The following is a 19,895-nucleotide window of genomic DNA, read 5'->3' on the forward strand; positions in this document are numbered from 1 at the left end:
ATTAGTCCATTCCTAAGGAGGTGTTTTTGGTAGGCCCAGTATTAACAATCTGATTTAAGACTAGGATTAGATGAAACAAACATGGGACTAAATTTAGTCCAGGCCAATCCAAGTCAATCCTCTATAACAAACGACCCCAAAAAGGTATGATCATATCTCTAACCACATTAAATTGAAATTAAAAAAAAAATGATAGTGAACACAAACCTAGTAATCAATGTAGCCACTAGTAACACAATGGAGGCAAGTGTGTTTTTATAAAATAAAAACACACTAAACCTCGTTCCCTCATTCAATCCCATTTTTGTGAGGATAGTGTTGCCTTCAATCAGCACTAGCATCAACATCCCAATGATAAATATGGCAACCCTTTCTATCTTTCCCCATTGGCCTCAGATTGCTTCTCCTTCGTCCTAGTTCACAATAACATTTGTTGGTTGTTATTCAATACCTAGCTCATGTTGCACCCTCCTCGACAATATCTTGAACAACCATGACATGATGTTCTTCTTTCTCCACAATTTCTTGAACAACCATGACATGATGTTCTTCTTCTTGCACAAGGTGTTCAACATCATGTGTTGGATGTTCTTCCTCCGCATGTTCTTCAAATGTCAGCACATGTAGCTCTCCTTCCTCCACAATTTCTTGAACAACCATGGCATGATGTTCTTCTTCCTCCGCAATGTGTTCAAATGTCAGCACATGCGTTGGATGTAACAATATAATATTTTTGTTGAGATTGTAGTTGACAGTGAATCTGAGACAATTCAAAGTTCAATTGTTATGTAATAACGCATTCTTTTTGTTTGGGAGACTATAATTTTTCTTTTTGTAAGTTGTATAAGAAATTGGGCCTTATCAAATCAAATCGTATTGTTATTTATATTCGATAAAAAAAATATTTATTTATTTATATTGTTAGCTCTTTTCAGCCTTGCCCATAGGCCAGGCTCGGGCTTTGACCCGGCCCGACTAAGCTCGTAAAAGCCTAGCCCATGGGGCAGGCTCAGGCTTTGATTTTGTAGAAAAAACCAGCCTGGCTTGGCTTGTATATTTCCTTTAATCTAGTAAAGCCCAGTCCGACCTAGTCTAAGTCCACTGGGCTTAGGCTATGCTAGTCTAGCCTGGCCCATTAACTATCCCTACATGTAGGAAAGTAAAAATTACCGAGTTTCCTACATATTTTACTTTAACTAACTTTATTCTAAGTATTGATAGTTTTCAAGGGACTTAATGTTAGACATGTAGATGTCTAACCCATTAAAGTGTGGTCTTATAATCATTAAAGGATTCTAAGACTTGATATCAATTAGGAGTTAGAGTGCAACTAAACCTGCAGCTTCATTTAAGTTAGTGTTTTAAGGCTAATATAAGAGCTAAAAGGATTCCTATTTAATTGTGGATTAGAAGTTACAAACCTAATGCAATAAGGACTTCTTAAGAGTTTCTTGATGGGCAAGACTCTTAGGAAGATGCATATAAATACAAATGCCCCTGCTCAACCGATCAAGCCAACCCACACAAAAGAATTCACCCCATCTAGAATGAGTGTATGAAGGGATCGGATTGAGGAGATGTGCTCTTGTATATTCTTGATATTTGACAACTCTAATGGAAGACAAAAGATGTGTGTTCTATCATGTGTAGTCATTATAGTTTACACTTAATTGTAGAGTTGTTTATGTTGTAGTGTTCTTGAGGCTTTCATTATCGTCATAGGGCTTTTCATCTTTCAATGGGGGCAAGCACAAAGCTAGTGCATCTGAGGATGGGTACTGCATTTGGTATGACTTATAACACAATGATTCAAGTTATAATTGATGACCATATGAGATGTTGGATATGCTTTTTTTTTTTTTTTAAATTATCAACTTATTGCATGTTTTAAGTTCAATGGAAGGATTCATGGTAGGGTGGCTGCTCAAATTTAAAGTGAGAGGGCCCTTGAATTAGCATATTTTCCACAGCACTTGAGTAGGCCTAGGTGACACTGAAACCGATGAAATTAAAATACAAAAGTGTGATGAAGAGAGCCTTGGAACTCTTGGCACTTTGTCCACAATCTCCCAAAAAGTGTTTCTAGTTCAGACACTACAACATTACACAATTCAATTTTCACATTACACAAGCATTTACATCCAAATGTGATAGAATGCAACTCTTTTTGACTGGGAGACTTTAATTTTTATTTTTGTAAGTTATATGAGAAATTGGGCCTTATCAAATCAAATCGTACAGTTTATATTTTTTTCAACAAAAAAAATATTTATTTATTTATATTGACCGTGAGTTTTCTGAGGTAGTTTCACCCTTCGAGAAGTACTACAATGACCTTATTAACGAGTCTTGACTATTATTCGAGTTATTTTGATTATGTTGGTATTATGAGATTGTTGTATAGTATCTTATGGAATTTTTGGATATTATTTTAATAATTGAAGTTATGGCATAGATGAGCATGGGATACTTGATTGATGGGTTGTGAAAGTGAGTCTTGGGTCACGTCTATGATTATTAGGAAAGGAGTGGACGTTTGTTTTTAAGTGTACTTCATTCTTCTAATATGGAATTTCTTGCGTAAATGAGTTTTGATTGAAAATTGATTTAATTTGAGTTAATGAGGATAAGGGATCTCTAGGGGTTATTATTTATCATTATTTAATATTATTATGATTATTATTAAAGTGTATGGATTGGGTGATATCGGGTTATTTACGAAAGTCTATTATTTTAATTGTGCAATATAGTATTTTATGAAAATTATGTATAAACAAGTTTTGATTATTATTTGAATTATTTTTGGGTCTTTATGGAATATATGCTTGAGAGTTTATTTTCTATACTATGAATAAATATTTCAAAAAATTGAATTAAGGAAGGGAATATTATTTTTATAATATTTAAATAAGGGTTATAAAACCTCATCATCATGTGTATCTTCCCTGGTCACTATACCCACACGTGGCGTTGGATTTTCTGGCGTGTGGTAAAGAACCTAGACACATTTACTTACACGTGGCGTTGGATTTTCTAGCGTGTGGGCTCACTTGGTTTGGTTAAGCCACACGTGGCATTGGATTTTTCACTGTGTGTGCTCACTTGAATACTGGTTACTTTACCACGTGGCGTTGGATGTTCCAGTGTGTGGTAAAGGATCGGTTCACTGAGTTCTGTTACTTTACTACGCGTGGCGTTGGACTCTCCGGAGTGTAGTAAAGTAACGGGTAGAGGCAAAAGGAATATTATACTATATCGGGTAAAATATTAATGTTTAAAAGAATTGTGTTTAGTATACTGTGATTTTAATTAAAGGGAAAAGATGATTCTAGAATTAACTTATTAGTATTACTGAAAATGATTGTATGTTATCTGAATCGTGATTGTTAATAAAAGAACTACGTGTGGCTTAATCCCTCACAAAGGGGTATGTAGGTAGCCCAGGGTTTTACCTAGGTGGAGCCGCGGACTAAATTTAATTTATGGAACTTTAATTTGGTCACTTGGATATAGTCTTACTTTTTTTGTTTTTGATGAGTTTGGTTTTGAATTTGTCAGTAGTCCTGAAAGTCGATTGAAACCGATGTGTGATTAAATGATTGTTCATATTCCAATTTGACTAAGTAGGGGTTGTTAAAATATTTCTGTGCTTAAGACAGGTATGAAACCCGTTTTGGATTAATGTACGATTTGGGCCCGTGTCTTTAAACTACTTGCGATTGTGTTTGGATGATAAAGATTGTACGATGAAAATTGGGAAGATATCTTATATTGATTGCAGTGGGCATTTATAAATTTGTTTGGGTTCATTATTTGCATTGTTTAATGTATTATTTGACTTAAGAGCATTGCCGGTGGTTCTGCTTTGAATTACTTGAAGAATGGATGCCTATTCTGTAAACTGTGTGATATTGCATTGTGTGTGTTGGCAATGTTAGAAATATACCCTTAAAGCTAACTAATTATGTAATAGTTAGAGTTAAGGATATCTTTGATAAAAGACATATTATGTTATCAATTGGCAAGAAAGATTGTTTTATATATTAAATCATCCTATATTATCTTTCAATATATAGAACAACCATAGTCCAAGGAATACACAAGTGGATATGAGAGCTATGTAATGAGATTGCATACATGGAGACTTCTGATCATCCCTAAATCATGAATATGTTCCTGGTCATATTGATTGGGCGTCAATATTCCATAAAGACCAGTACACACAGTATCGTCTCTATATGTAGGGAATAGAAAGGTCTCAAGTCATTAAGTGTGGAAACACATCGATATGTGTGTAGGTGTTTGTAAAAGAACAAGTACATTAAACGTGATCCAACACATGAGTTACAACATGAAAGTCACATGTCAAGCTTGAACTCATAAATTGCAATGGTGCAAACTAACACTACAAGAAAACATGGATTCGACAACGAAACATTAGGCAACGACTAAAATCTACTTGCCTATAACAACAATAGGCAACAACTTTTTAAAGTCCTTGCGCAGTCTGACATCTCAATCATAGAAAACCAAAGCTCACCCCACCCACAAAGGTTAGCTGGAAGATATGGTCTAATTTCTCAGTTTTTTGTTTAATTTTTAGTTTTTCATTTCTTTTCTAATCCCAACTTCTCATTCTCTCTTGTAGCGCAAAGAGACACCAAAGACCCATTCATTCTTTATTTTTCCAGCACCATGGCCATCATCTAGAATTGGTAATCCCAACCACACCATTAAACCGTTGTCTCTCTCATTTTGGGTATTTTAAAAAAAAAAAAAAGCTTTCTTTACTCTGTTTTTTTTTTTTTCTAGTTTTCACTTGGTTTTTTTCATGGGTTTCATTTACCCCCTTTTTTTTTTGTCTTTGTTTCTTTACAAAAAAAAAATTTTGGATAACGTATGTAATCTGTAAATTTTCCTACTTCTTTGGGTAAAAACCTTTCATTTTCTAGTTTCACTCTGTTTTTCAGAGTTTCATTTCCTTTTTTTTTCTTTTTTTTTTTTGTCTCTTCTTCTTTGCAGGTTCTTCAAAGAATTTGTTGGATAATGTATATTTGTCATTGCGCTAATATGTGGTTAACTTATTTACAAATATTGTGGGTATGCTCCTTATTTATAAGGCTTTACTAAATATGTTATCTGCATAAAACTTGTTCAGCTTTTTTAATTTTTATTTATTTTTAATATAACTGCTTGGTTGATTTTGATAAAATTTTATCATTAATATGATTGAGAAGCCTTGTTCTTTTTATACGTTTATGTCTTTCTGGAAGAATTGGTCTGCTAAAATATGTAATTTGTTGGGTTTCACTATAAATTCTTCAGTTGTTGAGGTTGGGCATTTGGTAAGGGTTGGGAATAGCCAAAATGCATCTCAGATACAGTACAAATAGAATATGATATTTTTTCATTTCCTTTTATATATATATATATATATATTTATTTTTTTTATTTTTTTCTTTTTGTTGTCTTTGGATTAGGATTTTTCAAAAAACTTTAATTCATTGGTTGAATTTTGTGTTTATCAAAATCTGGAAACCACATGTTATCTTATGTGGTTGGAAGTTTTAAAACTGATAAGGCTTTATTAATTTGTTGGTTGAATATAACTTGTTCATTTCTTTTTGGTTAAAAAGAATCTTTTTGTGATATTATATCATAGTTATGTATATATATTGTCTATTTAGAGAATGTCTTATTTTTTTCTGAAATTGAAAGCATAGTGTTAGAGCTGCTCACCACCGGCCACAAAAGAGAAGAACTCATCTGGTTTGAAGAGCCCAATATGGATAGGCAGTGGATTCGTAATTGCAATCGACGTACTGAGGAGTATTCAGATGGGGTTGATTCATTCATTGACGTTGCAAGACACCCTGTCAATAGCATGAATGAGACATTATGTCCATGCAAGAATTGCCAAATTTTATTTTGGCACTCTTTGGAGGTGGTTTATGTTCATCTGTTGAAGTTTGGGATGTCAGTGACTTATGATATATGGGTGTATCATGGAGAATATATGACTGGTCGTGGTTTGATTCCCCCAGTTCAGGTGCGTACTAATGAAGTGAATAGCAACTTGTCTAATATGTTTGATGATGTTTTTCATAGAATGGATGGTGACAAAGAACCGATGGAGGAGGAAAATTATATAATGGGCAATGAGGATAGTATAATGGGTGTTGCAGCAACCAATCATTGAGCTAATGTCGATAATTATGAGAGGTTGCTTCGTGAGGCTCAACGACCTCTTTACGACAGATGCACTAATTTCACTGTTTTGACTGCTGTTGTGGAGTTGCTTCATTGCAAGGTTGATAGTCAATGGACTAACAAGTCGTTTGATAGGATGCTAGGAATCAAGAGGCGGATGTTTCCTAAACTATAGACTGCACCAAAAACAGATCCAAGATTTGAATTACGAAAAATAGAGAAAATCAAGATCCAACATATGCCAACTTTACAATATCAAACTTCTGTTAAAATATTGGCATTCTCATAAAACTTATAAACTCCACAGTCACTTTTGGAGATATCATCCACCTCAAGACATAATCAATTTATGTAGTTCATTCAAAAAATCACATCCCAAAACAGAACAAACAAATTTAGATCATTGAACCAAATAACTGTGTTTCTTCAATTGTTTTTTGTCAGAATAAAAATCTAACTCAGTAATTAAATTCAATAAGCAAAAGAAAATCTTCAAAATCATTGTAGATTGAACAAGCTTCAAGCATAATATTCCTTAAGACAAACTGAGAAATATTTGTTGCACAATCTCAAAATTTGGTTCAAAAAGTTCTTGTATATGTTGGAATTTTAAAAGGTTTTAAAAATTTAACCGTTTTATTTATTTAATTATTTTGGCCTTTTTATTTTATTTATTGTGGGGGTTATAAATATTTAATATTCAGGCTTTATTTCTAGGTTGGTGAATGCCTTAATTTTTTGGTTGGTGAACTTTTATGGTTGGTGAAGGTTACATATTTCAGATGCCTATAAAAGGCCACTCCTCCTTCACATTTGAGATACACACAACAAACACAATACACTATCAGAATATCACATACACATTCTAATTCTCTCTTTTTCTACTTTTAAATATATTCTCTACTTCATATTATTATTATTATTTTGGCCAATGGTTATGTGACTTGGATACCTATATCTGTCTATGAACGTGCTCATAGCGGATCTTGAGTTTGTGTACAAGGGGTCGTATTTTGAGTCTTGTAGACCGTCAAGACTGCACGTAGAAGTCTACAAAGGCTTTAGGACAGCGTCTTTGACGTGCTTCACCGTACCAAACTCACCTTCTTATTTATTATTTATTTTCCTTTTATTTACCTATTATTTTGTTTTCTTCAATTTCATTATACCTTCAAAACTTTCCAATTTATTTATTTATATGTTATTTATAATATAAATGTTTTGTATTTGGCTTTACGGAAGAGGAAAACTATTATTTTTTATAACAGTATAATCCCACTAAAATAACATTTTCTATGTAAACAAAGAGAGTAAAATTTTAAATTAAACCCACAATTATGTTTCAACAAATTTATGTACAATCTCACCCAAATTTGACTTGGAAGGACTTGAACTCACATCAAGCACCAAAAATCCAAACCCACATATGAAATTGAAACAAGGAGAAGGAAACCCAAATGTGTAGGAGAAAAGCCAAGTTGTCTACCTGAGATGCCATCTCTAGACATGGAGGTCAAAAGAGGTGACAGAGAGTGAGAGATGGAGGTGGAATGGTCGTCGTCATCGTCACCGATGTGGGTTAGGTTTCTGAGGAGGTGACAGTGATGTGTTGTCGATGTGGGTGTGAGCAAGAAAGAGAGAAGAGAGGAGGGGAGGGCTGAGTGAGTGAGATCGAGAAATTGTGAAAGAGGATTTAAGAGAGCTCAGAACGACTAAACAAAAGTGAAATATGGGTAATAGGTTGTCAATAAGAAGTTTTTATAAGGGGCATTTGTGATTGGGTTTCAAAATAAGGATATTAGTGAATAAATTAGGTGAGCCAGGGGTAAAGCCACTAATTTCCCAAAAAGAAAATCTTAGGCTCAACTAGTGAAAAATGTAAATTTCTGGAAATTAACCTCAATTATATATAGGTGCCTATTTTAATTTACTGCAGGTGTCAGCAAAAATATTTGGAAAGATTATTTGGAGAAATTGGGGTGAGAAAACAAACAGTAGAGGTAAACACGAGTCCATACCTAGCAATTTTCTAGGAATTTTTGACAGCCTGTAAGTAGTTTAAGTGAATTTTTTTTAAGTTCTTGAATATAGAAATTTTATTTAAATGGGACACGTGGAACGATCATAGCCATCCACATAGGAATACGAAGCAGATCGTACAAACTCAATCCACTACCAGAGCTTTTATTTTATGCAAAAACTTATGTTGTTTGACTTCTTCCAATGTTTAGCAATGAGGCCATTGCTCGCATCAATTCCAAAATTTTAGAGTCATGTTGTGCAATTTCGTGGCATCGAAGCTACTATCGGTCGGAATGGGCTTGGCCCGAGCTAAGTTGGGGTTTGCCCGTATCACACATTATAACAAGTTACTTTTTGTCTAACTAGGAACCCAGTTACCCGAACATGAACATAATAGCGATGTGAATGCTTTTCATCATAGGAGGACACCTTCATTTAGGCCTCATCATTTGGCCCGCGGGCTCATGGGCGATGGGGCCCGCCTTGCCCATTGGAAAAAGCCCGGCCCGTTATGGGCTTTGAGATGGCCCGCCCTTACTACTGCCAGGCTTGGGTGTCTGGCCGCCCATAGGCCCGGCCCGATTAAGCCAAGAAAGCGGCCCGGCCCACCCACAAAACCCGCCCGTTAGGCCCGCATAGATATATAATTATGTATAAATAAGAGTTTAGGATTAGGATTATATCACTTAAATCACATATATAATTTGTTTCATTTCATTTACTTTTCTTTACTCATTCCTAGTTTATAATTGGATAATTAGCACATTAATTTGTGTCAATTATTAATACAACAATTATATATATATATATAAATAAGATGAACAATATATCATATCACTAAACATAATCATATCACGAAACATGATCGTACTACTACCACCAAATATAATCATGTTTTTCTTGAACACATCACCAAACATTTACATATTTATTTATACCATCCTTTAAAAAAAATATCTTTTTGATACTTATTATTTTTTTAAATTATTTCTTAAAACGTATTATGGTCTAATTATGTAATAACCTCAAAATAATACTTTGTTTTATTATTTTTGTGGAAAATCTTATTAAGTTGTGTGACTTTATTGAGTATTTTATGAATTTGGTTTGATGTGAAAATATTGGAATTAAGTGAGTTTAATCTCAAATTTAGACTAAAATGCCCTTATGATTAAGTTTATGATTTTTTTCGAATGAAGTAGGCCCGTTTGGCCCGGCCCGTTGGGCTTAGCCCAGGCCCAATGGGCTTTCTCAAGCCCGACCTATGGGTCGGGCTTGGGTTTAATTTTCTAAAAATCCGGCCCGCCCGGCCCGATATTTTCTCTCTCCTCTTTAAAGTCCGCCCGTCCAAGCCCGTTAAATTTGGGCAGCCCGGCCCGGCCCATTGACGAGCCCTACCTTCATTCAACCCATTGCCCTCAATATTATGTCCCATAGCCTTGATTTCAAACTTCATATTAGTTTTCATATTATCATTACATATCTTTTGATAATGTTTCTCCATTAAATAAACCACATTTAAAGAAAATTGTAGGTGAACTCTCATCATTAGGGGTGTACGTCGATTTGAAACCAATAAAATTTCAGTAATGCTACACTTCCCACATTTATATCCCACATTTTTATACCACCTTATGTGGTAGATGAAGTGGACAATCACATCAATTAAAAAGTGTCAATAAATCATAAAAGATAAGAAAACGCTAAATTAATTTTAATTGATGTGTTTTCCACCTTATTTGCCACATAAGGTGGTATGAGAATGTGGTATGCAAATGTGGTAAGAGTAGCATTATTCATAAAATTTAGTCAATCCACATCTGATCCAATATAGATTGGATTGTGATTTTTTCAATCCAATCCAATCATATTAAATGTTTAAATCCAATCCGATCCAAAATATTAATTGGATCGGATTGGATTGGGATGAACGGTTTTTATCATGAAAAAAGACTAATGAAATATTAAAAATTTATCCTTAGATTTAATATAACCAAACATATTAATATATGTAAATGAAAAATATAAATGTAATACTAGAGAAAATTGTTTTGATTATATAATACATTAAACATAACTCATTAAAGGACTTAAAGTATTCATAACCTTTTCAACTACAAATATCTATAAGAGCAAAATAAGCACAAAACTAACTAGATTGGATCGGATTCTTATGAGCAAATCCATCATCTGATCCAATTATGTCAATTTTGAAAATTACAGATCTAATCCAATCCGTCAAATCATAGAAACTAATTGAAATTGGATAAAATTGGATTGAATCAGTCCGTTTGGGTGGATTGAATTGGATCTTGCGCACACCTACTCATCATAAATGGCTTTTCGTTCATCCCAAGTAAATTAAATAGTTAAAAAATTATTTACCAAAATAAAATAATTGATAGTCAACAAACAATAGCACTCATAATTGCAAGAATAAATGATAAAGCTTCACCTTCATATTTCACTTTGCAATTTATGCATGTTATACATACAAGCTCTTTCCAAATACACCACCTCTAGGTTGAGGCAAGTATAGGTACATATCAACATTAGGTTTTACATTTGTATAATACAAGGTGTTCGAGTAAATTTCCGCACGAGGAATATTTGCGGGCTAATTCTTCACCCTTTGGCCTTCCTCCTCTCTCCTCTCCCTTGATTCCAGCAAAAAAGACTGGAGTAAATAGACTACACATAGGGGTGTTGGCCAAAGACCGTATGATACCTAAGTCAGTTAGATGGTCTTGAGAAATATATGAAAATAATAGAGAAGGTCAGAGTTTTCTCTAACGGGAGCCATGTGAGGAAGAGAGAGATGGCGTGAGAGGGTAGGTAAAGTACAAAAACCGGTTCACTTGCCTTCTTTCCGTCTCAACCTCCACTAGCAATAAATGATTATCATAACCATTGATATTCAATTTTATGGTCTATTTATGCATGAAAATTGCTGTATTTTCATCAATTTTTTGTACCATAGTCTGAATTACTAGTAGTTCCTTCGCATCATAATTAACTTCCAATTAATCACCTTCTCTACTGGCCATCAATTCCATCCACACCCATTGTCGGATTCTTTCCAGTCAGCACCTCCAACACAGCCAAACAAATGATATATAATATATATATATATATATAATATATGCATAGAAAACAACCAGAGTAACCCATCTTTGGTTCTCGTAAGAGCAATTTTGTATTTGAAGCAAATTATAATTTAAAATTTAAAATAAATAAAACTATAAAGTATTTGAAGCTTGTGCAACGATCATAGCATTACAAGAACAACAGAAAACATAAGGAGTTGCTATAAAACAAATGAAATCAGCGGTAAACAAATGCTACTTACAAATAACATACTTTTTTCTTCTTATTGCAGTAAGCATACTCAAAATGTGTTATACATAAATACATATTTTACAGAACGGCACCAACCTGGGCAAGAAATCAGTAGACTTTGCCATGAGAGTGAAATTGTGAATAATATACAATGATATATTCGAGGTGAAACTTTCATTAGCACCTTAATAAACGCTGACGCTTTTCACACAACAAAGCAATCCCCAACTCAAGTATATAGTCTCAGGCGTGTTGATATGGGTTCTCGACACAAAGGGCATGAATGAAGACTCAGCCCACAATCTTTGCATGTCTTAACCAAGAAAAAGCACACAGTAAGTAAATATGGTAGCCATACATGTGAAGCAATTTCCACTTAAATAAATGAAAACTATACATCACTAAATTCCACGGAGTAAGGTGCTTGACAATAGGATTCATTTGGTAAATACATGCCAAAAGCACAAAAGATCCTTCCGTTCTCCACTGTAACTCTATCAAAAGATTTAAGATGGCTCGGCAAAATAAGAAAAAAAAGGATCGACACCAAAAACTCAAGGACAACTTAAGCCATCATTTAATTCAAAATAATCTCTTCCCTCCTAACGAGGCCGAAACGCAGACATCACTCATTCAAAAGACAAAAATTTACTTTCATAGCTGCACTTACTGTATGACCACATCCGAAAGCCATATCCTTTGGATTTGTCAGGCAAATGGGACAGACCTTAAACATGAAACAAATTTTAAAACAATAAGTTCGCATGAACAAAATTTTCATCTAGAAATAGTAGTAGATAAAAGGGAGAGGGCAGAAAGAAATACTGGTTCCACAGGAGCCACAGGAGCTGTTGGCTCAACTTTCTGCACGTTTGTAATTTGTGGGATTGATTTAACTGCATTATCATGAGTAATCACTTCACGTGGAGGTGGAAGTGGCCTTGTACGAGGACCACCTACTGGTTCATGACTGCATAAGTAGAAAAGAGTCAAATATTTGGAAATCCCTGAATCAAAACTATGCATTTCCTAGAAACTTCAAGTCCCGTCCTTACTTGACAAAATGAAGACTTTGGGTGGCTCTGTACTGATATGGAATTTCCATGAGGGCAGCAAGTGCAAAGGCGGCTTCCTTCTTTGATATATCTGTGTTCTCTGACATGATTTTGGTGAAGTTGACAAACTGTAGGAGGAAAACGTGTAAGAAGGTTTGCATCTGCTCTCCAATTGAAACCACTCAACCAATCTCATGTACTTGAAAATTAGTACTAAGAATGTTTGCAAGATATGCCATCAATATTCTCTATTTTCAATTCCATGAATATCCCCCAAACATACCCCAGCTATCTGAGTATGTATTTCAATCAGAATTACGGATACAGTCAGAAGGTTTACTTGGAGATGTATTTCAATGCAGTCATTTTGAGAGCAGTGAATGCATCACCTTGGGTTTCAGATACTACTGAGATACAATCAGAACTTTACTTCCGTAATTCTCTAATTCCTTTTAGGACCCAAGCTGGAAATTTTTATTTTTATCTCCATAAAGACACAAGAAAAGAAAGGGATCATAGTAGAAGTAAAAACTTTAATTGTCAACTTCAACTCAGTCTTTAAGTCTTCAATTTTATGCAAGTAAATGACCAAAAAGACAATCGATATTCAGACTAAACCGAGAAAATAAATCCAAGGCAATTCAGTCTGGTACAAGCGTTTCTTGGATATATGAACCAAATACCTTATGACAAAAACAAAATCAAATATATCTGACTTGATATTTATTAATTTACCCCCACCATATCCTATGATTATTATCCTAGTTTTCAAGACTAGCCACATTGATATGTCCTTGTGTCACGGCTTACTTCATAGTTGTATATGAGCTTCACAGAGCAACACGAATAAAAAACGCACGAAACTGATGTTTCATTAGTTGCAGACAGAATTCCTTTTAAATTATATCAACAAAATCAAAACATATACAGAAGGCACTGTAATGTCCAACATAGATAAAAACTAACCTATGATAAAATCCAATTTTGGTGTGGCACATCATTAAATACCTGGAAGTTGTCAAATGAGCGCTGAGGAATGTTATCGTCAAATTTCTGCATTGCATCCCATGGTCCATCTCCAACTCCAACCAAGATAATTGAGAGAGGATATTGACTGTTAAGGATTCTGATGGTCAGGACTCAGGACACTAGAACAAAAACAGACCTACTACTCAAGCTGCAGAATGCATTGCTTTACCTAGCAGCAACAATGGAATTTACAGTTGCTTGTTCTTGCTGACTGAATCTTCCAGGAGGAGTATCAGGGCTCCTGGTAACCTATGTGAAAATAGAAGCATTCCCAGACCATAAGAAGAATATAGAACAATAGGAAACAAAAAGAAACCTATGATAAAGAAGGAAAAAGAAATGCATAAGAACATGCTTCACCAACCTGTCCGTCTGCAATAATGACAAGAACGTGGTATTGCCCATTGCTTTTTTCAACAATGTCAATTGCCGCATCAATTATTGGGGCAAATGAGGTAGGACCTGTGAATAAGGAAACAAAGATTATCATATCAAATGTATGCACCATGTTGGACTAACAGAAATCAGGGTCTATCTGAGCCTACAATGACAACAAGTTATAGCAATGGTTAAACAAACAATCATGATCACATATATGAACTTAAGCTGTTGCAAGAAGGATTTTTTAAAAAGCTATATGACAACATAGACAGCATTATTTAACAAACTCAAAACTCAAATGACATGAAGAACTGAGAAACAGTGCAAGAGGCTAATATAATCAGTAAACTTACAAAATACCCACCTCATCTACTGCTGTTAAAAAATAGAGAAAAAAAAAAAAAAAACCATGTGATTGACTGACTCGAAAAAAAAATGTCAATAAAGGAATAGAAATGAAGCCAAGGACGTCCTAGGTATGTACATATGCACTTTAGGCGGATGTGACTTGCAGAAGGAAGTTGCATAAACAAGAAGGAAATTTTTAAAGAACCTGACACCTTTTATAACGGAACCATTTCAATATTTAGGATGGAAAACATAAATATATCTTGTTTACAGATATGTGACCTTCATGACACTTGTAAAAGGCAATAAAAGAAAAGAAATGTAGCCAAGGGCATCCTACATATGCAGGTAAGTATGCAAATCAGATGGAAGGGACTTTGCATAACCAAGAATGAAATTTTTGAAGAACCTGATAACTTTAATAACGGAACAATCTCCCTATATCGTGCAAGAGCTTCCTCGAAACCGTGACAATATCGGCCCTCAGGATAAAAACTGAACACGCATTGATCATGTGTTGATGCTACAAAAGAAGATATAATCAGAACAATTGTTGCTGAAAAATCACCAATTATTCGACCAAAAGTAAAGTCATCCGTAGACACTAACCATCGCCAAATCCAAAACAAGGTATTATATTATCTTCATCGAAAGGAGACAAAGTACGGCCAATTATAGAGATTGCTTGCTCGTAAGGATTAGGCGTGCTACCAACTGCATGAAGGCTTTTCCTATGGAATGAATATCTTCCTACAACCATTGAAATGCAAATTTTATCTCCATTTATAACTCATGTAGAAATGCTTATTGACAAAGGAAAATCACCTGTCCATTCATTGCTCTTTGTGAAGTCGATACCAAGTATTAAATTTGATGATTCAAGGCCAGCTTCTCTCAATGATGAAATAACCTGGCAATATAGTGATGGTTCTGGTTACAAGCATTCTCCATTCATGTCAGATAGTGAAAATGCTTATTACCACATACACCTAAAACCCAGCAAGCTTATCAAGGGATAGAAAACATAAATAGATCTTGTCTACAGATATGTGACCTTCATGACACTTGTAAAAGGTGGTTGAAATGTATGGCCATACATCTTTTGTCAATTTAATAACATGTATATTTTTTTAGTTTTTGTATAAATGCCAATGTGATAAATGTTCTATCATTCTTCTTAATATAGTGAAAAGTGCAAACTAAGCTTAGACTGGTTTGATAAAAGTGAAAAGTAACCACTGAATATTTCGAAACAGAAAATTTTGAAAAGACCTTATGGTGCTGAAAACTTAATTCGTTGACTGGGAAGTAGAATAATATAATTACTCAATATGAACATCTCAACATGGTTTGATGTCAAAATGAACAATGAATGAGAATCAGTCTTGAGTTGATTGCCTATATATTGCCATGCCATCTTTTAATGGTTTGTGCTGTTCAAGTACTCAACAGGGACTTAATGCATTAAACAAAGTTATGCTGATATGTAGCATGGAGAAAAAATAATTCTTTGTAGGCAAATCTTCTAATATATCAATAAATAACAAATTTAATTCCAGTGCTTAAAACCTGATCCAAAGAGTTAAAATTGTCGGCTATGTATGCGGATTGTTGCTTTGGTTGATGACTAGAATCCATTGAAGTCCCTGCATGGGAAGGTAGTTCATGAAGAGAATCATCATGAGAACCATCAGTATATGTAGATTCCCCATTCCCCATATTTGGGAGGTAAATGTTCCCTGTGTCAAAAAAGGAAACAGAAAAGGTAGAGTATGTGGAGAAAATTTAATACTTGACCGGTGTGCACACACACACGCATATTGTAAATTAGTGTTCTTAGAATTGACAAATTCTTTAACAAAAGATATTTTGTATGACTTATTTTCTTGTGTAGTTAAATGCAAGCAAAGCTGACCAGCTATTACTAACTGAATGGGTAGTTCTGGTTTATAGAACAATAGCTCAAAGTAAGAAAATTATGGCATTCAGATTTATAGAACAAGTTTTTCTAGACATCATCTCCATCCCAAATCCAACCTCAGTTATTTAAGCACCCCTACTTATTTCAAGAGTTGAGAAATACTAAATGGTTATAGATTAGTCATGAAAAAATTCTTAGTTTTTCTGAGAATAAATCAGAATCCAAGAAATACATGCTAGTTAATAAGAAAGGTTGGCAATTTCCTGATATGACATCAAACTCAAGATACCCAGAACTTTAAAAAAGCCCAATTCATCATCCACAAACCTTATCAACCAAATGAAAACTAGAAACCCAACATCCATCCAAGAGCAGAAAATAACAAAATATGAAACCAGAACTGTGTTTCAGTAAATACAGACAAAAACAATACAAGAAGATAAGGAAAGGGAGAAAGCAGAAACCTTTAATTGTTAGAGAGAGACTCAAGAGTTGGGATGAGATGAGATGAGATACAAACAAACAAAGGTCTTCTCTTCTGAGAGAGAGTCGTGTTAATTCATTTTTTTTGAGTTCGCTTTGCTGTGCCTGCCTAATTCATTTGTTCTCGTGCTCCATGTGGTCTTTTCTTATGATTTCTTTACACATGCGTACACGCGTTGAAAAGTCATATTTATTTACTGGACGCATAGCACACAAGTACACCCCTAGGAAAATTCTACAGTAGGACTGGTGTATGGATGCGCCCACTGTTATAGACCATTGGATGAATAATTGGTGATGTGGAGTTATCCACACCGTTGAGTTAATTACCGGTTAAATCAGTCGGACATTTCAAGTCGAGTTAGGGTTTTGGGTTTCTATTTTCCCTCTCTCTTCGAGTTCGACTCTTTCCAAAGTCGCTCCTCTCCTCCTTCTGTGACGACGAGACAGCGCGACCAACACAACTCATCTCCTCTCAGGTATCTCTCTCTCTTCTCCATAATTGTTTCTCTCATCTCTATTTCTCATGGTCTCTCAATCTCCTTCCCAGGCTTCGTTTCAAATCCAAACCCATACCAAAAATCTCAGCCCCAATCTAAACCCCCATTTTGCTCGATCCTTACCGTCTATCTCTCTCTCTCTCTCTCTCAATCGTTTCAGCCTTCGCTCTCCGTCTCTCACTCGATTCTCTTTCTCTATAGCTCTGTTTTGCTCTCTCTCTCTCTCTCTCTCTTAGATACGAGCACCAGACTTGGATCGGCACAAATCTGTGAGTGATGGGCATCCTTTGAAATAAAAAGTTTAGGGTTTCAATTTTGTTAAACTGAAACCATCTTAGCCAGAAAATTTAGTGATGGGCATCCTTATGGGCATCACTCTCCCTATGCCAAATGATAATTTTAATTATTCAAGGTTTGAGTTTTCTAATTTATATTGTAAGTTTTAGGTTTTAATTTTGGGCTATGGTCTGTGCAGGTTTTCAACTTTTTAATTTGTATTTGGACCATTAATTTGGAGACAAGGTGAGGATTTCATATTAGTAATGTCAGCTTCTCTCTTATCTCTTCTGTTTTTCAACTTGAATTTATAGAATTAGGGTTTGTTTGCTGTTAATTTGGGGCTTTTGTTCTATTTGAGCTGTAGGAGGTTTGTGAGGTAAATTGAAATGCTTGATAGAGGATTTTAGGGGATGCGTGATGTTGCAGATATCATTTTGCCTTGTGTTATAAAATATCTCAGCTGCTTGGTCTTTTAACGTTCTCCTTGTGCATATGATTTTGTGTGTTTGAAACCCAGGCTGAGAATCAGTTTTGTGCTGTCATGTTGCATTCACCAGCCATGGCTGAAGAGGCAGGTATGTTTACAGTTCATCAAACTGTTGGCAGTGTACTATGTTGCAAATGCGGTATCCCCATGGCACCAAATGCTGCCAATATGTGTGTCAAGTGTTTGCGCTCTGAAGTTGATATTACGGAAGGTTTGCAGAAGCATGTGACCATTGTTCATTGTCCAGAGTGTGATTGCTACTTGCAGCCTCCAAGAACTTGGATCAAAGCCCAATTAGAATCAAAGGAGCTGCTAACCTTCTGTGTTAAGAGATTGAAGAATTTGAATAAAGTTAGGCTAGTTCATGCCGAATTTATTTGGACTGAACCTCACTCCAAGAGGATCAAGGTTAAGTTGAAAGTTCAGAAGGAGGTTCTTAATGGAGCAATACTTGAACAATCATATGTTGTAGAGTATGTTCAACAGGAGCATATGTGTGAGTCTTGTTCAAGGGTTCAGGCCAACCCTGACCAGTGGGTTGCATCTGTGCAACTCCGCCAGCATGTTTCTCACCGACGCACGTTTTTCTATCTGGAGCAGCTGATCCTGAGGCATGGTGCTGCTGCTAGTGCCATAAAAATAAAGCAGATGGAACAAGGTATCGACTTCTTTTTTGCAAACCGGAGTCATGGTGTGAAATTTGTGGAATTTGTTGGTAAAGTTGCTCCAGTAAGGAGTCGCAGTGACAAACAGCTTGTTTCCCATGATTCTAAAAGTAATAATTATAATTATAAGCATACATTCTCAGTTGAGATAAGCCCCATTTGCCGTGAAGATTTGATTTGTCTGCCTCCCAAGGTCAGGTCCAGTTTAGGAAATCTCGGTCCTCTTGTGATCTGCACTAAAGTGACCAACAGTATTGCTTTGTTTGATCCTTTCACCCTGAGACATTGTTTCCTTGATACTGATCAGTATTGGAGATATTCCTTTAAATCTCTACATACAAGCAGGGAGCTAGTGGAGTATATAGTGCTTGATATTGAGATTATTTCGCCTGAAGTTAATGTTGGTGGCTCAAGGTTTGCTTTAGCTGATGCACAAGTTGCTCGTGTCTCTGACTTTGGGAAGAATGATACTATTTTCAACATAAAAACACATCTTGGCCATCTTTTAAACCCCGGGGATTATGCTCTTGGTTATGACTTATATGGGGCTAACAGTAATGACGATGAACTAGAGAAGTACAGGGGTCTAGTCATTCCTGATGCAATTTTAATAAAGAAGAGCTACGAAGAAAAGCGACAGAAGAAGCACGCGAAGGCTCGTCCATGGAAGCTTAAATCCCTTGGCATGGAAGTTGATGATAAAGCTAAACTTGATCAAGAAAAGGTGGACTCTGAGTATGAGCAGTTCTTGAAGGATCTGGAGGAGAACCCTGAGATGAGGTTGAATATATCATTATACCATAATGAAGAGTACCAGCCGTCAGAGATGGCATCCATGACTGATGGGGAAGATGCACCTTCTGTCCCACTTGAAGAGTTGCTTGCTGACCTTGAACTTCGTGATGGTGAGGATGAGGATGATAGTAGCATGAGGGAGTAAATGAAGGAAAAAAAGAGGTGATAATTGGTGAAGTTTATCACAGAGTAGTTTTTATGAATCTGGTTTTTCCTTTCTACTTAGATGTTTAAAATTATCTTTCATATGCTGTTTCCTGCTTACAACAGTGGCTGTTTTGCAACATAGAGTTGAGTGAACCCTCTTTGGGAGCCATTGCTTGTTGGCCTTTATTACAGTAACAGGGTGGTGAATGCACAATTTTGTTTTTCTCGTGATCA

General features: G+C 35.3%; 1 protein-coding gene and 1 pseudogene across 7 annotated transcripts; one reads left to right on the forward strand and one right to left on the reverse strand.

Moving 5' to 3' along the window:
- Positions 1 to 11,577: 11,577 nt before the first annotated feature.
- Positions 11,578 to 16,953, reverse strand: RGLG3 (Copine (Calcium-dependent phospholipid-binding protein) family). Of its 3 annotated transcripts, none has more exons than XM_008229188.2 (12): positions 16,770 to 16,953; positions 15,954 to 16,030; positions 15,210 to 15,294; positions 14,994 to 15,134; positions 14,794 to 14,907; positions 14,020 to 14,117; positions 13,825 to 13,904; positions 13,635 to 13,740; positions 12,627 to 12,754; positions 12,397 to 12,541; positions 12,242 to 12,298; positions 11,578 to 11,884 (listed from the first exon to the last, which is right to left on the reverse strand). In XM_008229188.2, exons 2-12 carry the CDS (start codon positions 16,020 to 16,022, stop codon positions 11,801 to 11,803), a joined length of 1,107 nt encoding a protein of 368 aa, XP_008227410.2. In that variant the 5' UTR covers positions 16,023 to 16,030; positions 16,770 to 16,953; the 3' UTR covers positions 11,578 to 11,800. The 3 variants fall into 3 exon arrangements, with proteins under 3 accessions (XP_008227410.2, XP_008227408.2, XP_008227411.2); XM_008229186.2 differs by having other exon boundaries at positions 15,954 to 16,123; positions 16,770 to 16,909; XM_008229189.2 differs by lacking the exon at positions 16,770 to 16,953 and adding an exon at positions 16,633 to 16,721.
- Positions 16,954 to 17,146: 193 nt separating this feature from the next.
- LOC103326934 (uncharacterized) lies at positions 17,147 to 19,895 on the forward strand (annotated as a pseudogene). Of its 4 annotated transcripts, none has more exons than XR_016125147.1 (3): positions 17,147 to 17,267; positions 17,764 to 17,810; positions 18,085 to 19,895. The product of XR_016125147.1 is annotated as an uncharacterized LOC103326934, transcript variant X1 (transcript). The 4 variants fall into 4 exon arrangements; XR_016125148.1 differs by having other exon boundaries at positions 18,125 to 19,895; XR_016125150.1 differs by having other exon boundaries at positions 17,152 to 17,557; positions 18,125 to 19,895.

Source organism: Prunus mume, linkage group LG3 (assembly GCF_029339155.1).
Source record: "Prunus mume cultivar Tortuosa linkage group LG3, ASM2933915v1, whole genome shotgun sequence".
Classification (NCBI taxonomy): Eukaryota; Viridiplantae; Streptophyta; class Magnoliopsida; order Rosales; family Rosaceae; genus Prunus; species Prunus mume.

Coding starts and splice junctions, on each gene's coding strand:
- RGLG3 (XM_008229186.2), bottom strand. CDS start 16,103: ATGGGGAATGGGGAATCTACATATACTGATGGTTCTCATGATGATTCT. Junction 12,755..13,634: donor GCTCATTTGACAACTTCCAG/GTATTTAATGAT, acceptor TTCCTCCTACAG/TTTGTCAACTTCACCAAAAT. Junction 12,299..12,396: donor CTGTGGCTCCTGTGGAACCA/GTATTTCTTTCT, acceptor TTCATGTTTAAG/GTCTGTCCCATTTGCCTGAC.